This window comes from Gadus chalcogrammus, chromosome 18 (assembly GCF_026213295.1).
Source record: "Gadus chalcogrammus isolate NIFS_2021 chromosome 18, NIFS_Gcha_1.0, whole genome shotgun sequence".
NCBI lineage: Eukaryota > Metazoa > Chordata > Actinopteri > Gadiformes > Gadidae > Gadus > Gadus chalcogrammus.
In genome coordinates, this window is record NC_079429.1 from 18,636,764 (window position 1) to 18,655,356 (window position 18,593).

The window sequence follows — 18,593 nt, forward strand, 5'->3', positions numbered from 1 at the left end:
ATTTGATTCGAAATTTTATTTCAAATTGTTGTCTTTTATTTGTTGTCCTTTCAATGTGATTCCTGCACCCTAAAAGGTTTGAAGGTGCAATAACAATAAAATGGCCCTGCCTAAATATTTCAGAAAGACATTAAACCAGTCAATTCAATTCAATAAAAAAAAGCTTTATTCGCATAAGGAACAAACATTTACATTGCCAAAGCAGGTGAACAATAAATGAGTCAAAGGATAAAACGTCAAATACAAAATATATACACACATCAGATATTAGAATATTAAATACTCAATGTATAAAAAGTAAAATGTTGGATATTATAACCATTCCAATATCTCCTGTCCTATAACCTAGTTATAGGAGAGCGCCACTGTGGCGGTAAAGACATATTAAAGCATTCTCTGAGTAAACCACTATGTGGCGGTAAAGCACAGAGGCACGTCTCACATGACGTCATCTCTCTGGCTGGAGTCTGGACGCCTATTGGGTAAACTCTGACGAATCAGGAGCAAGCTCATGTAGCTAGTCCTTTCAAATTACCGAGTTTCCTCGTTTGACTTTTCGACATCAAAAATTGTGTGTGTTAGATCGCAAATCACCGTTTGTTCGAATAATGTGACTTAATCTCGGCTGGAAGACACAACGATAAACTCGACCACCTTTACGGAACTAGAAGGTCTGCTTTCTTCAACGGTAAGTTAGTGATTCAGACTCATTCACGTTAACAGACATTACTGTCAAAACGTGTCCCGGCATCAATCAATAACAACGTCGTTATATTCTACAGGATTTATAACTTTAAAACTAAGCCCTGATCCTTTAACAAAACACACTCATACCGTCAGAATCAGCAGCATTACGTACCGACATGACTCTCCAGTACTGACGTTCATAGACTAACCTGACCTAGCTGAACTAACGGGTTCAGAGTGACTAACCTGACCATACTGAACTACTAACTGGTTCACAGACTAACTTGACCTAGCTGAACTACTAACTGGTTCAGAAAATAACTTGACCTAACTAACCTAACTGAACGATAATTTCACAAACTGACATAACTGAACTACTAACTGGTTCACAACATGACCAAACGATCCTAACTGGTTCACAACATGACCAACCGATCCTAACTGGTTCAGACTGACCTGAACTAACGGGTTCAGACTAACCTGACCTTACTGAACTACTAACTGGTTCAGAAATTAACCTGACCTAACTAACCTAATTGAACTACAAATTCACACACTGACCTAACTGAACTACTAACTGGTTCACAACATGACCAAACGATCCTAACTGGTTCACAACATGACCAACCGATCCTAAATGGTTCAGACTGACCTGAACTAACGGGTTCAGACTAACCTGACCTTACTGAACTACTAACTGGTTCACAGACTAACCTGACCTAGCTGAACTACTAACTGGTTCACAAATATAACCTGACCTAGTAACTAACCTAACTGAACTACTATCTGGTTCACACAAATTCACAAACTGACCTAACTAAACTACTCACTGGTTCACAACATGATCATACAATCCTAACTGGTTCAACTTCAGACTGACCTGAACTAACGGGTTCAGACTAACCTGACCTTACTGAACTACTAACTGGTTCAGAAAATAACCTGACCTAACTAACCTAATTGAACTACAAATTCACACACTGACCTAACTGAACTACTAACTGGTTCACAACATGACCAAACGATCCTAACTGGTTCACAACATGACCAACCGATCCTAAATGGTTCAGACTGACCTGAACTAACGGGTTCAGACTAACCTGACCTTACTGAACTACTAACTGGTTCACAGACTAACCTGACCTAGCTGAACTACTAACTGGTTCACAAAAATAACCTGACCTAGTAACTAACCTAACTGAACTACTATCTGGTTCACACAAATTCACAAACTGACCTAACTAAACTACTCACTGGTTCACAACATGATCATACGATCCTAACTGGTTCAGACTGACCTGACCTAACTGAACTAACTAGTTCATATACTGAGCTTGACCAAACTGAACTACTAGCTGGTTCACAGGCTGAGCCTGACCTAACTGGTTTACATACTCAGCCTGACCTAACTGGAATCAGTGAGGAAGAATGTGTTTGTGTTTGCAGAATGTAACATACCACAAATACGATTCACAAAGTTGTACGGCCAAGTAAGCATTCAAGTACAATCAATATTTTTTTATGTAATGCTATAGAAATACAACGTAGAAAAATGAAAACATAGAATAGGATGTACAATACAAATGCTATAAATATAGTAAATGTTTCGAAAAGATGAAGTGTGTGTTTGCAAAACGGTTAAAGGGGTAGTTCGGAATTTAGGGCCTGATTCCCAAGTGAATGTGTTTTTAACACATTTCATTCAGTCCTTCTAGTTGCAGAGCTCGCTCGTGCTAGGTTAGTGCACGGCAACGGGCAATACCAGCCTGCTAATTAAACTACATACTCCACAGTACACCCGAGGTAAATCAATTATAACGCCTATAACGACTATAGATGTAAATGTCTGTGAACTTTAGAATAATTTTAGAAATTAAACTAACCTTGCATCGCATGAATCATCACATTTTGAGGGACTACTTTCTCAGCAGCAGCAGAATTTAACCTAGGTATCAGTCTGCTGCTGCCGTAGCCTACTACGAATATAACACTGCTGCTTAGACACAGTCCCTCAAAATGCAATTCAATACAAGGTTGGTTTTATTTCTAACATTATTCTATCAACACAGACATTTACATCGACCGTCTGGCGTTATAGTTGATTTGCCTCGGGTGTACTGTGGAGTGGGTAAGGCTGTTTTATTAGCAGTCTAGTATTGCCTGTTGCCGTGCGCTAGCCTAGCACGAGCAAACTCTGCAACTAGAAGGACTGAATGAAATGTGTTAAACTGACTCGATAAAGAACACCAAGGCTTACTTGGGAATCAGGCCCTATGTCCAAACTTCCGGGCTACCCCTTTAAGGGGATGGTTGGGATGTTTAGTATTATGTTCTGTCCTGGGTGAAACAATTATTTAAAACTTGTAATCCACAAAAAACTTCTTGGCAATGTTTTGCGTAGCCTTCTGCCTTAAACTTGGCTAATCTGTCCTTAAGTAAGTAAATGGATTAACACACTGTCACACAGTAGTATGTTCCTTGCCATGTTCATGACATTCATTTAGTTGATTCATTAAACCAATACGTTAATGCGTTAAGGTATGAGAGTAAACCTAACGAAGGAAACTAAAACTAAAGCCTCCTATCCAGGCTTTTTTCTCTGAACTTAATTCAAATGTATTTTACATGCAGCAATAACGCATTGAAGACAAGGATTTGAAAAGAAGAGAAAAAATAACGTCCGTTTGTATGAAAGCCCTCTAACATGGCCAATCTGACGGCTACACTTGGAGCGCCTAGCTACGACCCAACGGAGAACGAGGACCGCGAGAACATCCCTCCTCCTGCCGACTCCGCCCCCAGGCCGCCGAGGGAGCCCAATCAGAACGTTCCTGATGAGCGTGTATTCCCGCTTTACAGAGAAGTCGTGGACAAATGGCACAACACCATGAAGAACCTCGGCCAGAGTCCTCTCAGTTCGCCAGACATAGGGGACGAGGCGCTCCCTGAGCTCAGCATGCTGGACACCACGGCGGAGACCTCTCACCTGTCTCTCGCCAAAACGAGGAGTCCTGCTGCTGCTTCCCTCTCGTCCACGCCCAGATACTCCAGAGAGATGGACAAATGGCACAACACCATGGCGAACCTCGGCCAGAGTCCTCTCGGGTCGCCAGACATAGGGGACGAGATGCTCCCTGAGCTCAGCATGCTGGACACCACGGCGGAGACCTCCCACCTGTCTCTCGCCAAAACGAGGAGTCCTGCTGCTGCTTCCCACTCGTCCACGCCCAGATACTCCAGAGAGATGGAATCCGGCCTCACGCCCGGTTTCAAAAGCTTTAACCTGCCGGGCAAAAACTCCAGGAAGGGCCTGACACCTGGCCCGGCCAGGCATGGGCTGACGGCTATTCACAACATGCCGCACCTTAACCAGGAGTTGTTCACCACAGAGTATCACAAACGGAGGGAGAGCCTGGGTCGGCTTCCCGCCGGACCGGACAGCTTGGCTCCGGCCGGGTGGCCTTGCTTCTGGCTGCAGGACGAGACCCTCCCAGAGGTCAGCTTGATGGACTCCACCATGGAGTGTTCTAACCTCTCCACCAATGGGGCCGCTCCCTCCTTCGTGCCCCCGGTTCCTGAACGGCACCTTGCTGTGACGCCTAAAGTGGAGGAGGAGCCCAGCCCAGGCTCCATGTTGAGTCTGGTCAGGGATGAGAGTTTAGTTCTCACTCCTCGCCTCCTAGCCTCCACAGGGCAGCAGAGCCTCGGAGAAAGTCGCTTAATGGACCACAGCAGTCTCCACACACTGGAGATGACGAAAGCTGAGGTTGTCCAGAACTCAGTGGAAAGCTCTTCCTGTCCCGAATCCGATGTCACCCGTGAATCCATCCTTCCCCATGGGGTAGTGGTTCTGGGAGCTGAGGTTGTCCAGAGCTCACTGGAAACATCCTCCTTCCCCGAATCTGATGTCACCCGCGAATCCATCCTTCCCCATGGCGAAGTGGCTCTGGAAGCTGAGGTTGTCCAGAGGTCACTGGAAACATCCTCCTTTCCCGAATCTGATGTAACCTGTGAATCCATCCTTCCCCATGGGGAAATGGCTCTGGGTTCTCCATCGCTGTGCTCCGCTTCTGCTTCCCAATTCCCTGACAGGACAACTCTGGTCCTAGCATTGGACCACCCGAGGCAGCCCGAGCTCAACACCACCCAGGTCCTCAACACCACCCAGGTCCTCAACAACACCCAGGTGCTCAACACCATCCAGGTCCTCAACACCACCCAGGTGCTCAGCGAGAATGCGGTGGAGGTGGCAAGCAATGACAGCCCACGGTCTGAGCAGGGGTCCGCCCCGCGCTCTGGGAACGACACCTACTTCAGTCCACCTAGTGACTCCTCGATGAACAGCAATGTCACTATGGAGGCCATCGACTCCTCGGGGGTCAAGTGCCACCTAAGTTTGCCGCTCAACAAACAGCTGTCGGAACCCGTTTCCATTAGACCCAGTGCAGTGGTCTCACTGGGCGATGCCTGCTCAGGTGTCAAACTCGAGGACACCTTTAAGAGCATCTCTTCTCCAACCCTAGGTGCCCAAGGATGTAGTCAAGACAACCAGAGCGTCGGCCAAGACAACCAGAGCGTCGGCCAAGACAACCAGAGCGTCGGCCAAGACAACCAGAGCGTCGGCCAAGACAACCTGAGCGGAAGTCACTTTGAAGCCCAACCCAGAGCGTTATCAACTGCCACTCACAATGGGTCCAATAATAACCTGGTTGTGGCGCTGGACCTGCGGTCCGAGGTCAACACCACCCATGGGTCCAGGGGGGCAACGGCCGACAGGGCGAGCAGCACCATGACCGTCTCCCCACAGGACGCCTCCAGACCTCTGTCCCCAGCACCCAGCGCCACAAAGAGTGACGAGAATTCACTGAGATGCCAAACGCTGGCATGCACACCCGTTTATAAATGCAGTGCCGACCTCAACTTTGACGACACATTCGAGAGAGCTTCTCCTCCCAAGGCAAGTGCCCTGAACTGTCAAGCCAATCAGACAGCTGGATGTTTGATCACCTCCACGCCCATGTCAGACTGGAAAGTCTATGTGCCCACGAGCCAGACCTCACAGGTGCAGAAGAGGGGGTACTCTGACGGTCCATCTAAGCCCCTCCCACAGACAAGCAGCCCTGCCGCCAGTGCGGACCATGTGGCCGCCAGTGCGGACCATGTGGCCGCCAGTGCGGACCATGTGGCCGCCCCGGATGTTCGCTCGCTCCTGCCAAACCAGGGTCCTGCCCGAGCCATACCCCGCAGTCTCCGGTACAATTCCGCCCCTGGTGGCACGGGGCGGCGCCTCAGCCTCGCCCCTACAGGGAGGAGAGTGTCAGCCATGGCTCCGCCCCCTAAACAGGTAGGCTCCTTTCCTCGACCTTCTGGATTCACTACCTAATCCAATGCCGTGCTCCTGCACACAATGGGGCCATAAGCGCCTAGGCAATAGTGGACAAGCTTGCCTTTGGCTAAAATTGCAGTCCCCCTGCTAAGACAATTAAATTAAACCAAATAAATTCAAAATTTCTCAAAAAGTTTCATGTAATGACTACAAACGCTAAACACTATTAAAAAATATCTTTGTTATTCCCGTATTATTTTTCTTTTTTTAATGAAACCAGTGTGAAGATTAAGCTTAAATTCACACCCTCTACTCTTGCCCTAAACCAAATTCAGATCTTGTGCTTTAGATAAGTTTCTTTTAATAAAAGTGTTTGTGTAAATATCATTTGTTGCCCAGAGCAAACCAAAGAACAGCATACCAGACACCACCAGCACAACCAGTATACCCAGCACCACTGGTATATCGAACACCACCAGCCTCTGCCCTGCACCACCAGGTGAGTGAGGTGATTGAGTGAGTTAGTGTCCCTCTCGGTCTATACATACGTGCTGATGTTATGTTGCTAACTACCCTTCCCACAGGCCTCAAACCGCCAAGGAGAGTCCTTCATAAACCGGCTGCAACGGGCATCCCAGCGACCAATCGGAGGACTCTACCAGGTCTCAGACCGCCTACTGCACGACTTGCCACCGCAGCCTCGTCCAATGATAAGCCTGGTCCATCCTCAGGTACCCTGCTCTGTGACCTTTAGCTTTCTCGTTCACACATCGGATTGGCCACCCAAGCCTAATCCTAGCACCCATTCATCTCTGACAGTGGATAGCATTTGAATCAAATCAAAATCACAAACTGTATGCTTGTGGTATTGTTTTTTACAACCCAATTCTACCAATAATTATTTTATTGTACAAACGGGTAGGAAGGAGGATTCAACTCTGGGGAGCCCCAGTTTGAGGACCGATTATCCCATGCAAATCAATCCTTTCTCAGAGAATCCATATCGTCAATTATGCATTAAAGGTGCCATGGCATGAAAATCTCACTTTATGAGGTTTTCTAACATAAATATGAGTTCCCCTAGCCTGCCTATGGTGCCCCAGTGGCTAAAACTTGCGTTCGGTGTAAAACAAGCACTAGGTGTTCTGCTCGCCTTTGGAAAAAACGGAGGCTGAAGCGCGCTGATTTGGAATGTGGCCCCATATGTCGTCATAAATGATCTAAGCTCCTCCCCTTACTCTGCCTGGCCCGCCCAGAGAATTTGGCCACGCCAATGAGACACGACCATGCGAGCGCCACATGTGTGTGTTGTTGGTGTTATGGCGCATAACACGTCGGTTCTTTGACGTCTCTTGAATTTCCACAACGAGACTGTAGTTGGGGTTATCTCAGCCATGGTTGAGAAGGAATTGGCGCAAAGGAATTTTGGCTTTGACTCCCTGAAGTACATGAACTGCGACATGCCGCCGGTTGCCGCGAGGCACCACTGCCGCGAACCACCGTTTGTCATTTATAATATCGTCTGGAGGCGCACACAGCTTTTGGCCGTGATAATATGTATTATATGATATAGATATCTATGTATTACATGCTATTATTTAGATATAGAGCTCCAGGACTGTAACGCAAGTGTTGTACACTTCCTTGTTATTTGGATAACCGTTCTGCTTTTGGTGTTATGGCGCATAACACGTCGAACTCTCATTTCTGGTATTTCTACGACGACACTCGTATTGGGGGTTATCTCAGCCATGGTTGAGAATGAATTGGGGGAAAGGAACTTTGGCTTTGACTCCCTCAAGAACATGAACCACGACATGAAGGAGAAAGGGATTGTTGGCGGCGAATGTCTCCTGCTTGAGCCCCGCTTCCCGCTGCCGAGGGACCACCGCCTCGGCGCTGCAGGAGGCGGAGGTGGCACATTTTGAATACCGTGTTAGTGGCCCACTAATACCTATATTAAAGCATCCATAAAATAGCATGTCATGGCACCTTTAAGGCACATTTGTTCTGACTAATTCTCCATAATGATGTGGTCTGGTGCCCCCCGCGGCTGGTTTGGCCTCCTCCCGGTGTTCTCCTACAGCTTTGACATGACGTTGTCATGGAGATGGTGAAGTGTAGATGTTGTGTTTCTCCAGCAGACAGTCGCCGTGAGTCGCTGAGCCAGGCCAAGAGGAGCTTGCAGCCCGGGAGTGAAGCTCTGGGGCTGGCCAAGAGGAGGAGGACAGGTGGGTTGGGGGAGTTTAGAGCTGACCTGCCTTTCACCCAGTGGTCCCCTAGCCAATCAGCGCTATGTTTGAGCTGCTACTCATCACTATGTTTGAGCTGCTACTCATCACTTTGTTTGAGCTGCTACTCATTACTTAGTGTGAGCTACTACTCATCACTTAGTTTGAGCTACTACTCATCACTTGGTTTGAGCTACTACTCATCACTTGGTTTGAGCTACTACTCATCACTTGGTTTGAGCTACTACTCATCACTTGGTTTGAGCTACTACTCATCACTTGGTTTGAGCTGCTACTCATAACTTAGTTTGAGCTACTACTCATCACTTAGTTTGAGCTACTACTCATCACGTAGTTTGAGCTGCTACTCATAACTTAGTTTGAGCTACTACTCATCACTTAGTTTGAGCTACTACTCATCACTTAGTTTGAACTACTACTCATTACTTAGTTTCAGCTACTTCTCATCACTTTGAGCTACTACAAACCACTTAGTTTCAGCTACTACTCATCACTTAGTTTGAGCTACTACTCATCACTGGTTGACGTGACGTTTCCTTGGACATATCATTCATTAGGGGTCCTACGAAAAAAACGTAGGAACCTATGTAGGAATATTATTATTTTCCTGACTTTTTCGGATCGAAAGTTATAAAAATTGGCAGGCTTGTAGAACTTGTAAAATGTGTAAGGGAATCAAAAGATGGGCAACACATAGGTGGTGCTATAACAAGGCCTGGAAGTTCAGCCTTTGAAAAGGCTGCCATTACCACTAGCAAGGTACAATATGCATGAAACTCAGTATACATGCACCATTCGTCATGAAGAACAACTTTCAATCAAAACCCATATGGTCAGACCATTTGGATATTGCGCATTGACCACAACTTGACCAAAGGCCAACTCTCAAACAGATTTGGGGCCCGAGGTGGGACTATGGTGATGAATTCATAGTAATAAGGCCGAAGGCGGCAGAGATATACATTTTTAAGTGAAATCGATGGATATCTCCGATGTTTAAAGTGGTGTAACATTGCGTCAAAAACACGTAGGCTCGGCTGTCAAATATGGTTACTAAGAGTTGATTCCATAGTATACCTTTGCCAAATTTCTGAAAAGAGACTGGGCAACGGTCTTCAATGGTCTACAGTTATTAACCCATACATAGTCCCATGGAAGAAGGAGAAACCAGAGCCATACACAGTAATTCAACTAAAGAAATTACAACTTGATGCAGGCTGTTGGACAAGCAGGCTGTATGAGGTTTCCATCTCCACAGCTGAGCGTAACTGTGTGACTCTCGTTTCTTCATTTCTCATGGTACTGCACAAGTTACATTCCTCACACAATGATATGGTTAAAATAATAATCTGACAGTATTTACTTATGTATGTTCTTCTCACCACCACTGAAGTACACATCTGCTTCCAGGTCATCTGTGCATACTGTTGCTCACAATGAAAGGCTCTTCTAAGTTCCTTGTCCACTGACCTAAAAACAAGCAATGTCTGTACCGGTTGTGGTTGTGCTCTGCTTTCTGCCCTGTATATAATGATTCATGTCTGCCACTCAACTAAATCGTTAAGGCAGTCCTGATTCTGTCTCTTTATGAACTCTGCTCTTTTCTGATGTATTAACTGTGGCTTCATGTGGCCCCACACAGGCTAAATATGGCTCGGTTAGCGAACGCTACAGAATTCTCAATATAATATCAGTTGAAGCAGATGCACCAAATAGAATAAGCTGGGGTCCCAAAGGTTTCAGACACTACTGTTGGTTCATGTGTTGGTAACTGCCTTATTAGTTACCATTTAACCCCCATGATGTGTAGAGATGGTCCTGATACATACTGTTGTTTCAGTATGTACCCCCACAGATGTTCCAGGACCTTCTACCACCATGGAGGCCTCCGTTCTGTCTCTGGAGCCCACCAGGGGGGCCTGTGGCCTGAGGGCTCCTCCCCCAAGAACCTGCAAGACCCCAGCACTGGGTGAGACCACATGACATTGGACACGCCCACACGTTGCTCTGCTTGTCCAACGCTGTTCGCCCTCATTTACCCCTCAGTCCCATTGGCCACGCCCACAGGGTGGGGCTGTTCGCCCTCATTTACCCCTCAGTCCCATTGGCCACGCCCACAGGGTGGGGCTGTTCGCCCTCATTTACCCCTCAGTCCCATTGGCCACGCCCACAGGGTGGGGCTGTTCGCTCTCATTAACCCCTCAGTCCCAGAGTCCTTGTCCCGCATCAATGAAGGGCCTCTTACTTTATAGTCTGGTCTACTGGCTAGGGGGTTCGGTTTCCACCCCAGCTGTCCGCAATCGGCCTCTAGGTGTCATAGCAAGATGCCCCCTAAAGGCCGATTCATACTTCCGGATACGGACGAAATTCGTCAGTCCGTAACAAACGTTGTCTCCGGGACAACCCTTCATAGCTCCGTTGTTATGGATGTTACGCAATACATCCTCTAGCGGGCAGTGACTGTCCTGTCACAAATTACCGGTATCGACAATCGCAAACATTGCATCTGTAGAGGAGATGAATTTGCTTTGTGTCATCCGAAATCTGCAAAAAAAATTGTAGGCCTACGCGGCGGAGGCATGTGACACCCCTCACCAACCCGCAGATTATCTCCTCAAAATGTTGCGCCATTTTAAATGACCAGTTACAACTCATTGCCAAAGCAGATGAACAATAAAATAAAAAGGTCATAAAAAGTAAAAAGTTTAAAGTTCCATTTGACACAAATGGGGAACCATAGTGGATGATGCAGCAATAAGCGGATGTGTTTTAATCTTTCTGATGATCCTTCCAGCTGGGTGTTCAAACTGTGCCCTGCTGAACAAGGAGCTAGAGAAGAATCGTGCGGTGATAAGAGGACTGCAGAAAGTACTGGATGGCTTCGGTATGTTGCTGGCATGCTTCTGCGTCACTAATACTGCTTCTACCTGTCCCTCTGTTCTGACTCCTCCTCTTCAGTCCCTCTGTTCTGACTCCTCCTCCTCAGTCCCTCTGTTCTGACTCCTCCTCTTCAGTCCCTCTGTTCTGACTCCTCCTCTTCAGTCCCTCTGTTCTGACTCCTCCTCTTCAGTCCCTCTGTTCTGACTCCTCCTCTTCAGTCCCTCTGTTCTGACTCCTCCTCTTCAGTCCCCGTGTTCTGACTCCTCCTCTTCAGTCCCTCTGTTCTGACTCCTCCTCTTCAGTCCCCGTGTTCTGACTCCTCCTCTTCAGTCCCTCTGTTCTGACTCCTCCTCTTCAGTCCCTCTGTTCTGACTCCTCCTCTTCAGTCCCTCTGTTCTGACTCCTCCTCTTCAGTCCCTCTGTTCTGACTCCTCCTCTTCAGTCCCTCTGTTCTGACTCCTCCTCTTCAGTCCCTCTGTACTGACTCCTCCTCTTCAGTCCCTCTGTACTGACTCCTCCTCAGTCCCCTTGACACTGTCACCTTTTTCACTCTGATGAGTTTGCAGGTCTGTTTTTAAACAAATTCCTCTTTCTTGTGTTCTGCCTCAGTCACCCCAGCATCATAACCAGGACCCGTTGGCAGAGACGACAGCGGCACAACATTGAAAATATGTAAATGAATACAAATAACAAGAATAATATGTGAACTAAATAAAAATAACAACTAAAAGTTTTTTGAAATGTTTCCAGATTTGTTTATTGTACACTTGCTTTCATGTTTCCAAATCGGACTGATGGAGAAGGCTAATGAAGGTTCAATGATTCAATTCAAATAACTTTATTTTCCGTTAGGAACTTCAGATGTGGAGTAGCAGCAGGGTGTGTCCATACCCAACAGTACATACAATAAACAACACGCACCATCAGCCCCGCAGAAAATAAAAATCCTTGCCTAAGCCTAATGAATAAATAGTATTACCTCCATATTGGAGGAGAAATAAATAAATAATTTAACAAGATTCCAGTTATTAAAACGAGAGTATACAGTTCAAAAAGATTCCAGGTGAATGTCGATGGTTCGGCTTGAAAGTAAAAAGTTTAAAGTTCCACTTGACACAAATATGGAAACTTAGTTGATACAGCAATAAGCAGATGATAAAGAGGACTGCAGAAAGTACTGGATGGCTTGGGTATGCTGCTGCGTCACTAATTCTGCTCCTCTGTTCTGACTCCTTCAGTCCCTTTCTTCTGACTCCTTCAGTGTCTGTTCTGACTCCTTCAGTCCCTTTCTTCTGACTCCTTCAGTCCCTCTGTTCTGACTCCTTCAGTCCCTCTGTTCTGACTCCTTCAGTCCCTTTCTTCTGACTCCTTCAGTCCCTCTGTTCTGACTCCTTCAGTCCCTTTCTTCTGACTCCTTCAGTCCCTTTCTTCTGACTCCTTCGGTCCAACCGGTTGCCTTAAGCAGTTGATTTGGAGGTGAATCTAACATCACCTATTGAGCATCTAACACAGCTTACACACAGCTAACATCTTTTCTTTTGATGGGATTCCAACAGTGCACATTTACACTTTTATTGATATTCCAACCTCTTTCTGGGCTGATCTAACCCATTGTGTCATGGGCCAACATCATGACGCATTGATACGAGGAAATGCATTTTCTACTGCAGTTCTTCCCAAATCATAGCACCCGATAAGATAAGATAGCCTTTATTGTCATTGTGCAGTCGCCTATACAATGAAATTGGGATTATAGACATTTATTTTCCAATGCATTTCAACCACACAAAGCACCTGTTTTATGTATTATGATTTGCTTGCGTCCACTTAACCTGACCTCATAATCAAGGTTCTCTGCTAAATGTCGTTAACATGTTGGATAAATAGCTGCTGGATGGTGAATAGGCTATCCCATACATGTAGTTACATAAAATGTACCAACAAACTTTGATGGACGTGGTCGTGTTTCTGAAAATGGCATCCTGATAATGCTTCAAATGAATTCCTCTTTCTTGTGTTCTGCCTCAGTCACCCCAGCATCCTAACCAGGACCCGTTGGCAGAGACGGCAGCACATTGATAATATGTAAATTAATAAAAATAACAAGAATATGTAAAGGAAATAAAAATATCTAGTTTTTTTGAAATGTTTCTAGTTTTGTTTATTGTACAGTTGCTATGCACAGTACTGATTAAATAAAAACTGAAAAATAAATGAAATAACATTTTAATTAGAAGCTTCCATTGTATTTACTTGAGTACAGATTTCTTCCAGTTCCAGTTGTCCATTGGGTGCTGTGGCAACCCGACACGGTGAGCGAACCACCTCCTCCCAAACAGGACGCCATTTAGCTGGCCAAAAAGGCATGTTTTATTCCAAACCTAACAAAGTCTCTCGCTGAATAATACAAAAGAACCAAAAAACCTGGGAGGAATCCCGTCACCCACGAGGACTGGTCCCCGTACAGGAGCCACATGGGCTGGGAGAGCCCTGAATGAGTGCAGAAGCAGGCTACTGAAGCCCTGCTTCCCCACCTGTTCCTCAGGTGCTCTGCGTCTCAGAGTCCTTAATTGGCCCGGGCCGGGTTGCCACACTCCTCCACCCTTCGATGAAGCCCCGGGTGGCCTCTCGGAGGAGCGGATACTTCAGGCTCTCATTTGCAAATGCACTGATTGTGTGCCCGTCTCCGATATGCTATATAGGCCTACCTGGCATTTATTCAGTTCATGTTCTTCTGAGTGCGCAAGAACGGTGCCAATTATTGTCGTGTTTGCATTGTAATGCACAACTTTGCCCCTCCCTGATATAAAATAACGTGCATCGCAACAACTTTAGCCAATGCAGGCTCCTATTGCTTTACCAGTGTGTTTAAAGTGTGTGCGTGTGTGTGTGTGTGTGTGTGTGTGTGTGTGTGTGTGTGTGTGTGTGTGTGGTCATATGTAGGCTATAGATATAGATTGATTGTCTTGGCTTGCTTGCATCCATGAAATATTGTAAGTCAAAACACTTCCTTCAACAACTTGCTCTACACACACACACACACACACACACACACACACACACACACACACACACACACACACACACACACACACACACGACTCTCTCCGACCACATGTCACAAGATCGGTCATACTGCATGCTCTCATTTGCAAATGCACTGATTGTGTGCCCGTCTCCGATATGCTATATAGGCTACCTGGCATTTATTCAGTTCATGTTCATTTTATGTAATGTTATGGCCTAGCTGGCTACTGCATATCGAGAACAATCTGGGGATGAGGACATCCCCGAATATTGTCGGGTATTTCGCACACTGCCATCTCAATATATAGCCTAACATATACAAATATATCACTGTACTAGACACAAATGTATTTTCCACTAGCTAATGGTGGTCATTACATTGTAGTGAAACTAGTAAAGACAACACAGCTTTATGTTACAGCGAAACATGGAGGCACTGCAGCTCTGATTGGTTAGACAGCCTTCAAACTTAGTGGTCAAGCAAAGAAGAGGGAGGGGCTCGTTCTGCATACCTAATAGCCGGGGCTATTAGTCATTCAAAACCGTACGGAATTCTTGCCAAACCGTGGATTCCGTACGGATTCCGTGCGGTTTTGCACTTTTACCGCGCCATTCTAGGGCCGGATTGTGGCCTTCTTGGCTTTCCATAGTGGTCCTGCGCGCAGCGTGGCCGCTTCTGCTGCCGGCGTCGCCCGCTGCCCCATCTCTCGCGGCGGCGTCTCTGGCGGCGTCGAGGCCACGCCTCGTGCCCACTGCCTCCGTCCGTTGACTGATCCCCATTGACTTTGAATGGGGACGGACGCGCAATGCATTGTGGATGCAGTGGATCAGCGGGAAGAACCCAGCGAAGCGATTTGATTGGTTGACTGACGGAGGTAGTGGGCATGTAGGGTTACCCTACATGCCCACTACCTCCGTCAGTCAACGGACGTGGGAAGGCGTGGCTGACTGATGGGGGAGTAGTCTTTGCAGAGGCATCCGTCAGCCAATCAAATCGCTTCGCCGGGTTCTTCCCGCTTCTTCCTGCTTGTTGCGATGCAAGATGACCCGCTTTCCCGCTTTCCAGTATCATCAGAGCCTGAGTCGCGTCACAGTGCTTAAATTTGCATACGCGATCTGATTGGATGACGGATCCGTCGCTGCCGAAAAAGTTGAAAATTTTTCAACTTCTTGACGGACCCGAAGGCTCCAACGGAACGGACGGATCCACAATGCATTGCGCGTCCGTCCCCATTCAAAGTCAATGGGGATCAGTCAACTGACGGAGGTAGTGGGCACGGGGCGTTACCCTACATGCCCACTGCACCGTCAGTCAACGGACGTGGGAAGGCGTGGCTGACGGATGGGGGAGTAGTCTTTGCAGAGGCATCCGTCAGCCAATCAAATCGCTTCGCCGGGTTCTTCTCGCTTCTTCCTGCTTGTTGCGAGGCAAGATGACCCGCTTTCCAGTATCGTCAGAGCCCGAGTCGCGTCACAGTGCTTAAATGTGCATACGCGATCTGATTGGATGACGGATCCGTCGCTGCCGAAAAAGTTGAAAATTTTTCAACTTTTTGACGGAGCCAAAGGCTCCAACGGAACGGACGGATCCACAATGCATTGCGCGTCCGTCCCCATTCAAAGTCAATGGGGATCAGTCAACGGACGTGGGAAGGCGTGGCTGACTGATGGGGGAGTAGTCTTTGCAGAGGCATCCGTCAGCCAATCCAATCGCTTCGCCGGGTTCTTCTCGCTTCTTCCTGCTTGTTGCGAGGCAAGATGACCCGCTTTCCAGTATCGTCAGAGCCCGAGTCGCGTCACAGTGCTTAAATTTGCATACGCGATTGTTACGTCCCCCGCTAGGGGAAGGGGTGGCAACATAAAACCAGATGTCTTTGGTTAACTGGAAGTTGTTTATTTAGCCCAGAGCATGGGATAATCAATTTAACACAAACAGAGGAGGCAAAACTACAAAAGGAAAAGGACCATTGGGTGCTGTCCAAATCAAAGAAATGAATATAACCAAGAAGAAGCTCCCAAAATACATGAGTGGAACACCACCCATGCGTCTAGTGTTTTTAACAAAAGTATAGCTGCTAGTCGGTGTTCGATAACCTCTAACAAAACTCTGGCCCAGTTCCCGTGTAGCAATTAACAAGAACCTCGATCAACCAACAAATAACCATTCGAAAACCCAATATGGCAAGCTGCATATCCAAGGCCAGCTGCCGTGGATGTTGAGCTCGCCCGTGCTTTATCCTCCCGGATCCTCGGATCCACTCCCGGATCCACTCACGAGGAAAGCTGGCGGTTGTATTGATGTTGAATGTTACATTTCCTTGAGCAGAGCAATTTTTTTAAAAAAATATTTTTCAATGTTACATTTTCTATATTAAATCCCAAATAAATTGTTGACATTTCTAAACAAAAGCCGGAGACTCCATCTTTAAATGTATTCGTTTTCGCTGTTATTCAGCTTCTTCTCCTGAAAAACACGACCGCATTGCATTGTGGTATACAGGAGTAACATGTAGGGAACATCGTATGTACACTCAAATTTTGGGTATTTTAATAATCAAATAGTCTAAATAAATACAACTGCCTTCTTGATATACTTAAGAGTAAATTGAAGTATAATCAAAGATCCTTTATTACTATTACTTCTCAACACTCTCTGGTATTATCAATAGGCCTACTAGTTGCTGACACAGAGTTTAGGCCCATTTTCAATTGTCAAAATAGGCTTTACTTTATATACAAAAACTAGTATGACAAGCTTAAATGAACAACATTGGTCTGGCAGACGACGCATTGCCATGTTGGTTGCTGCTTAGCCCAGAGGACAGGGGGGACTATGTTGCCCTAGTGGGGGCACTAAGGAGGCGTTTTGGACTGTGTGTTAAGCCTGTCTCGGCGAGCATACGCCCACATGCCGCCAGCCGTGCAGAGCGAACTCGCTCGGGATCAGTTTCTCCAGGCCCTTTCCCCTACAGAACTACGCACGCAGACCCAGCTAACCCACCCGCAGACTTTGCAAGAGTTCATGAAGTTGGCCATAGAGAGGGAGCTGGTGTGGGCTAGAGCAATTGACAGTCTTCCTGCTCCTCAGCCGATGGTGACATCGGCAAGGAAGAGGAGTGAGGACTCACAGAAGCCAGCCTGGGTGGACGAGCTCACTGAACTCTTCCTCGCTGTCTCTATGCAGGCGGACCGCCGCTCCCCGTCTCGTCGATGGCAGAGGGTCTGCTGGGGCTGCGGGCAGCCTGGCTACCTTGTCAGAGAGTGCCCTAAAGCTGTGACAGCCCAGGGAAACGAGTCAGGGTCCGCGTGATTGGGGAAACGTGAGGCCCTGCCCCCGTACCCCCGCCGTCATCGTCTGGAGGAGCCCACCATCACAGCCCCCCGCCAAACACCTCCTACATCCGGCCCCCACCGACAACAGCTCAGATGGACCAGTCACACGTCCCCGGCCCCCTTCACCCCCTTGCAAAGACCTACCAACCACCCTGTCTTCCCGATCCCTGTCCATTGACCCAGTCCTCCTTCCAGAACCCTTCCCCCTCCCTCCCATCCCCTCGTGTCAATGTTGCGGCCCCTGCAGACTACTCACTTGCCACCCCGGCACCCCACTCCATGAGCCTGGGCCCCTTCCCCTGCCCTGCCCAGCTTCCCCAGACAGGTGAGGAGACTGTGCTGTCTACTGTGCGGGCAATTTGGCAGGGGCACTTTGATGGACTATACCCCCAACAGCAGGAGCAGCTGTGACGACTACTGGTGGAGTTTAAGGACAGCTTTGCCTTGAATGAGAGCGATGTGGGTCAGACGCACCTGGTGCAGCATGAAATCGACACTGGGGAATTCGCCCGCGTCGCCTGCCCTTGGCCCGCCAGGAGGCTGTGGACCAGGCACTGTGGGAGATGCAGCAGGCGGGACGCATAGAGCCCTCAGATAGTCCCTGGGCAGCAGCCGTGGTGATGGTAAGTGGAGATTCTGTGTCGACTACAGGCCACCTAACGCAGTAACAAGGAAGGACTCCTACCCCGTCCTGTGCATTGATGAGGCCTTAGATGTCGTAGCTGGGTCGTCCTGGTTCTCCTCACTCGATATCCGCTCTGGCTACCTCCAGTGCCCTCTCGCCCCTGATGCCAGGCGTACGCTCTGCCTGACCAGGGGCAGAGACCATAGCGGACGCTTTAGTCGGGGGGATGATTAGCCGTTTCGGGGCAGCGGAGTACATCCACAGCGACATGGGGAGAAATTTTGAATCCTGTGTCTTTGCGGCTTTATGTAGCAGGCTGGACATGCAGAAGACCCGTACTACTCCCCTACACCCACAGAGTGATGGCTTGGTGGAACGATTTCATCGCTGTATGGAGCAGCAGCTATATCTAAATAATATCATATAATACACAGATATCTATATCATATAATACATATTATCA

The 18,593-nt window shown here is 47.5% G+C and overlaps 1 protein-coding gene across 2 annotated transcripts; it reads left to right on the forward strand.

The window, feature by feature from the left end:
- The first annotated feature begins 512 nt into the window (after positions 1 to 512).
- Positions 513 to 12,292, forward strand: LOC130371878 (mucin-17-like). Of its 2 annotated transcripts, none has more exons than XM_056577746.1 (8): positions 513 to 688; positions 3,319 to 6,031; positions 6,413 to 6,512; positions 6,598 to 6,744; positions 8,155 to 8,244; positions 10,106 to 10,234; positions 11,060 to 11,149; positions 11,755 to 12,292. In XM_056577746.1, the coding sequence occupies exons 2-8, from the start codon at positions 3,392 to 3,394 to the stop codon at positions 11,769 to 11,771; spliced, it is 3,213 nt and encodes a 1,070-aa protein (XP_056433721.1). In that variant the 5' UTR covers positions 513 to 688; positions 3,319 to 3,391; the 3' UTR covers positions 11,772 to 12,292. The 2 variants fall into 2 exon arrangements, with proteins under 2 accessions (XP_056433721.1, XP_056433722.1); XM_056577747.1 differs by having other exon boundaries at positions 8,158 to 8,244.
- Positions 12,293 to 18,593: the final 6,301 nt, after the last annotated feature.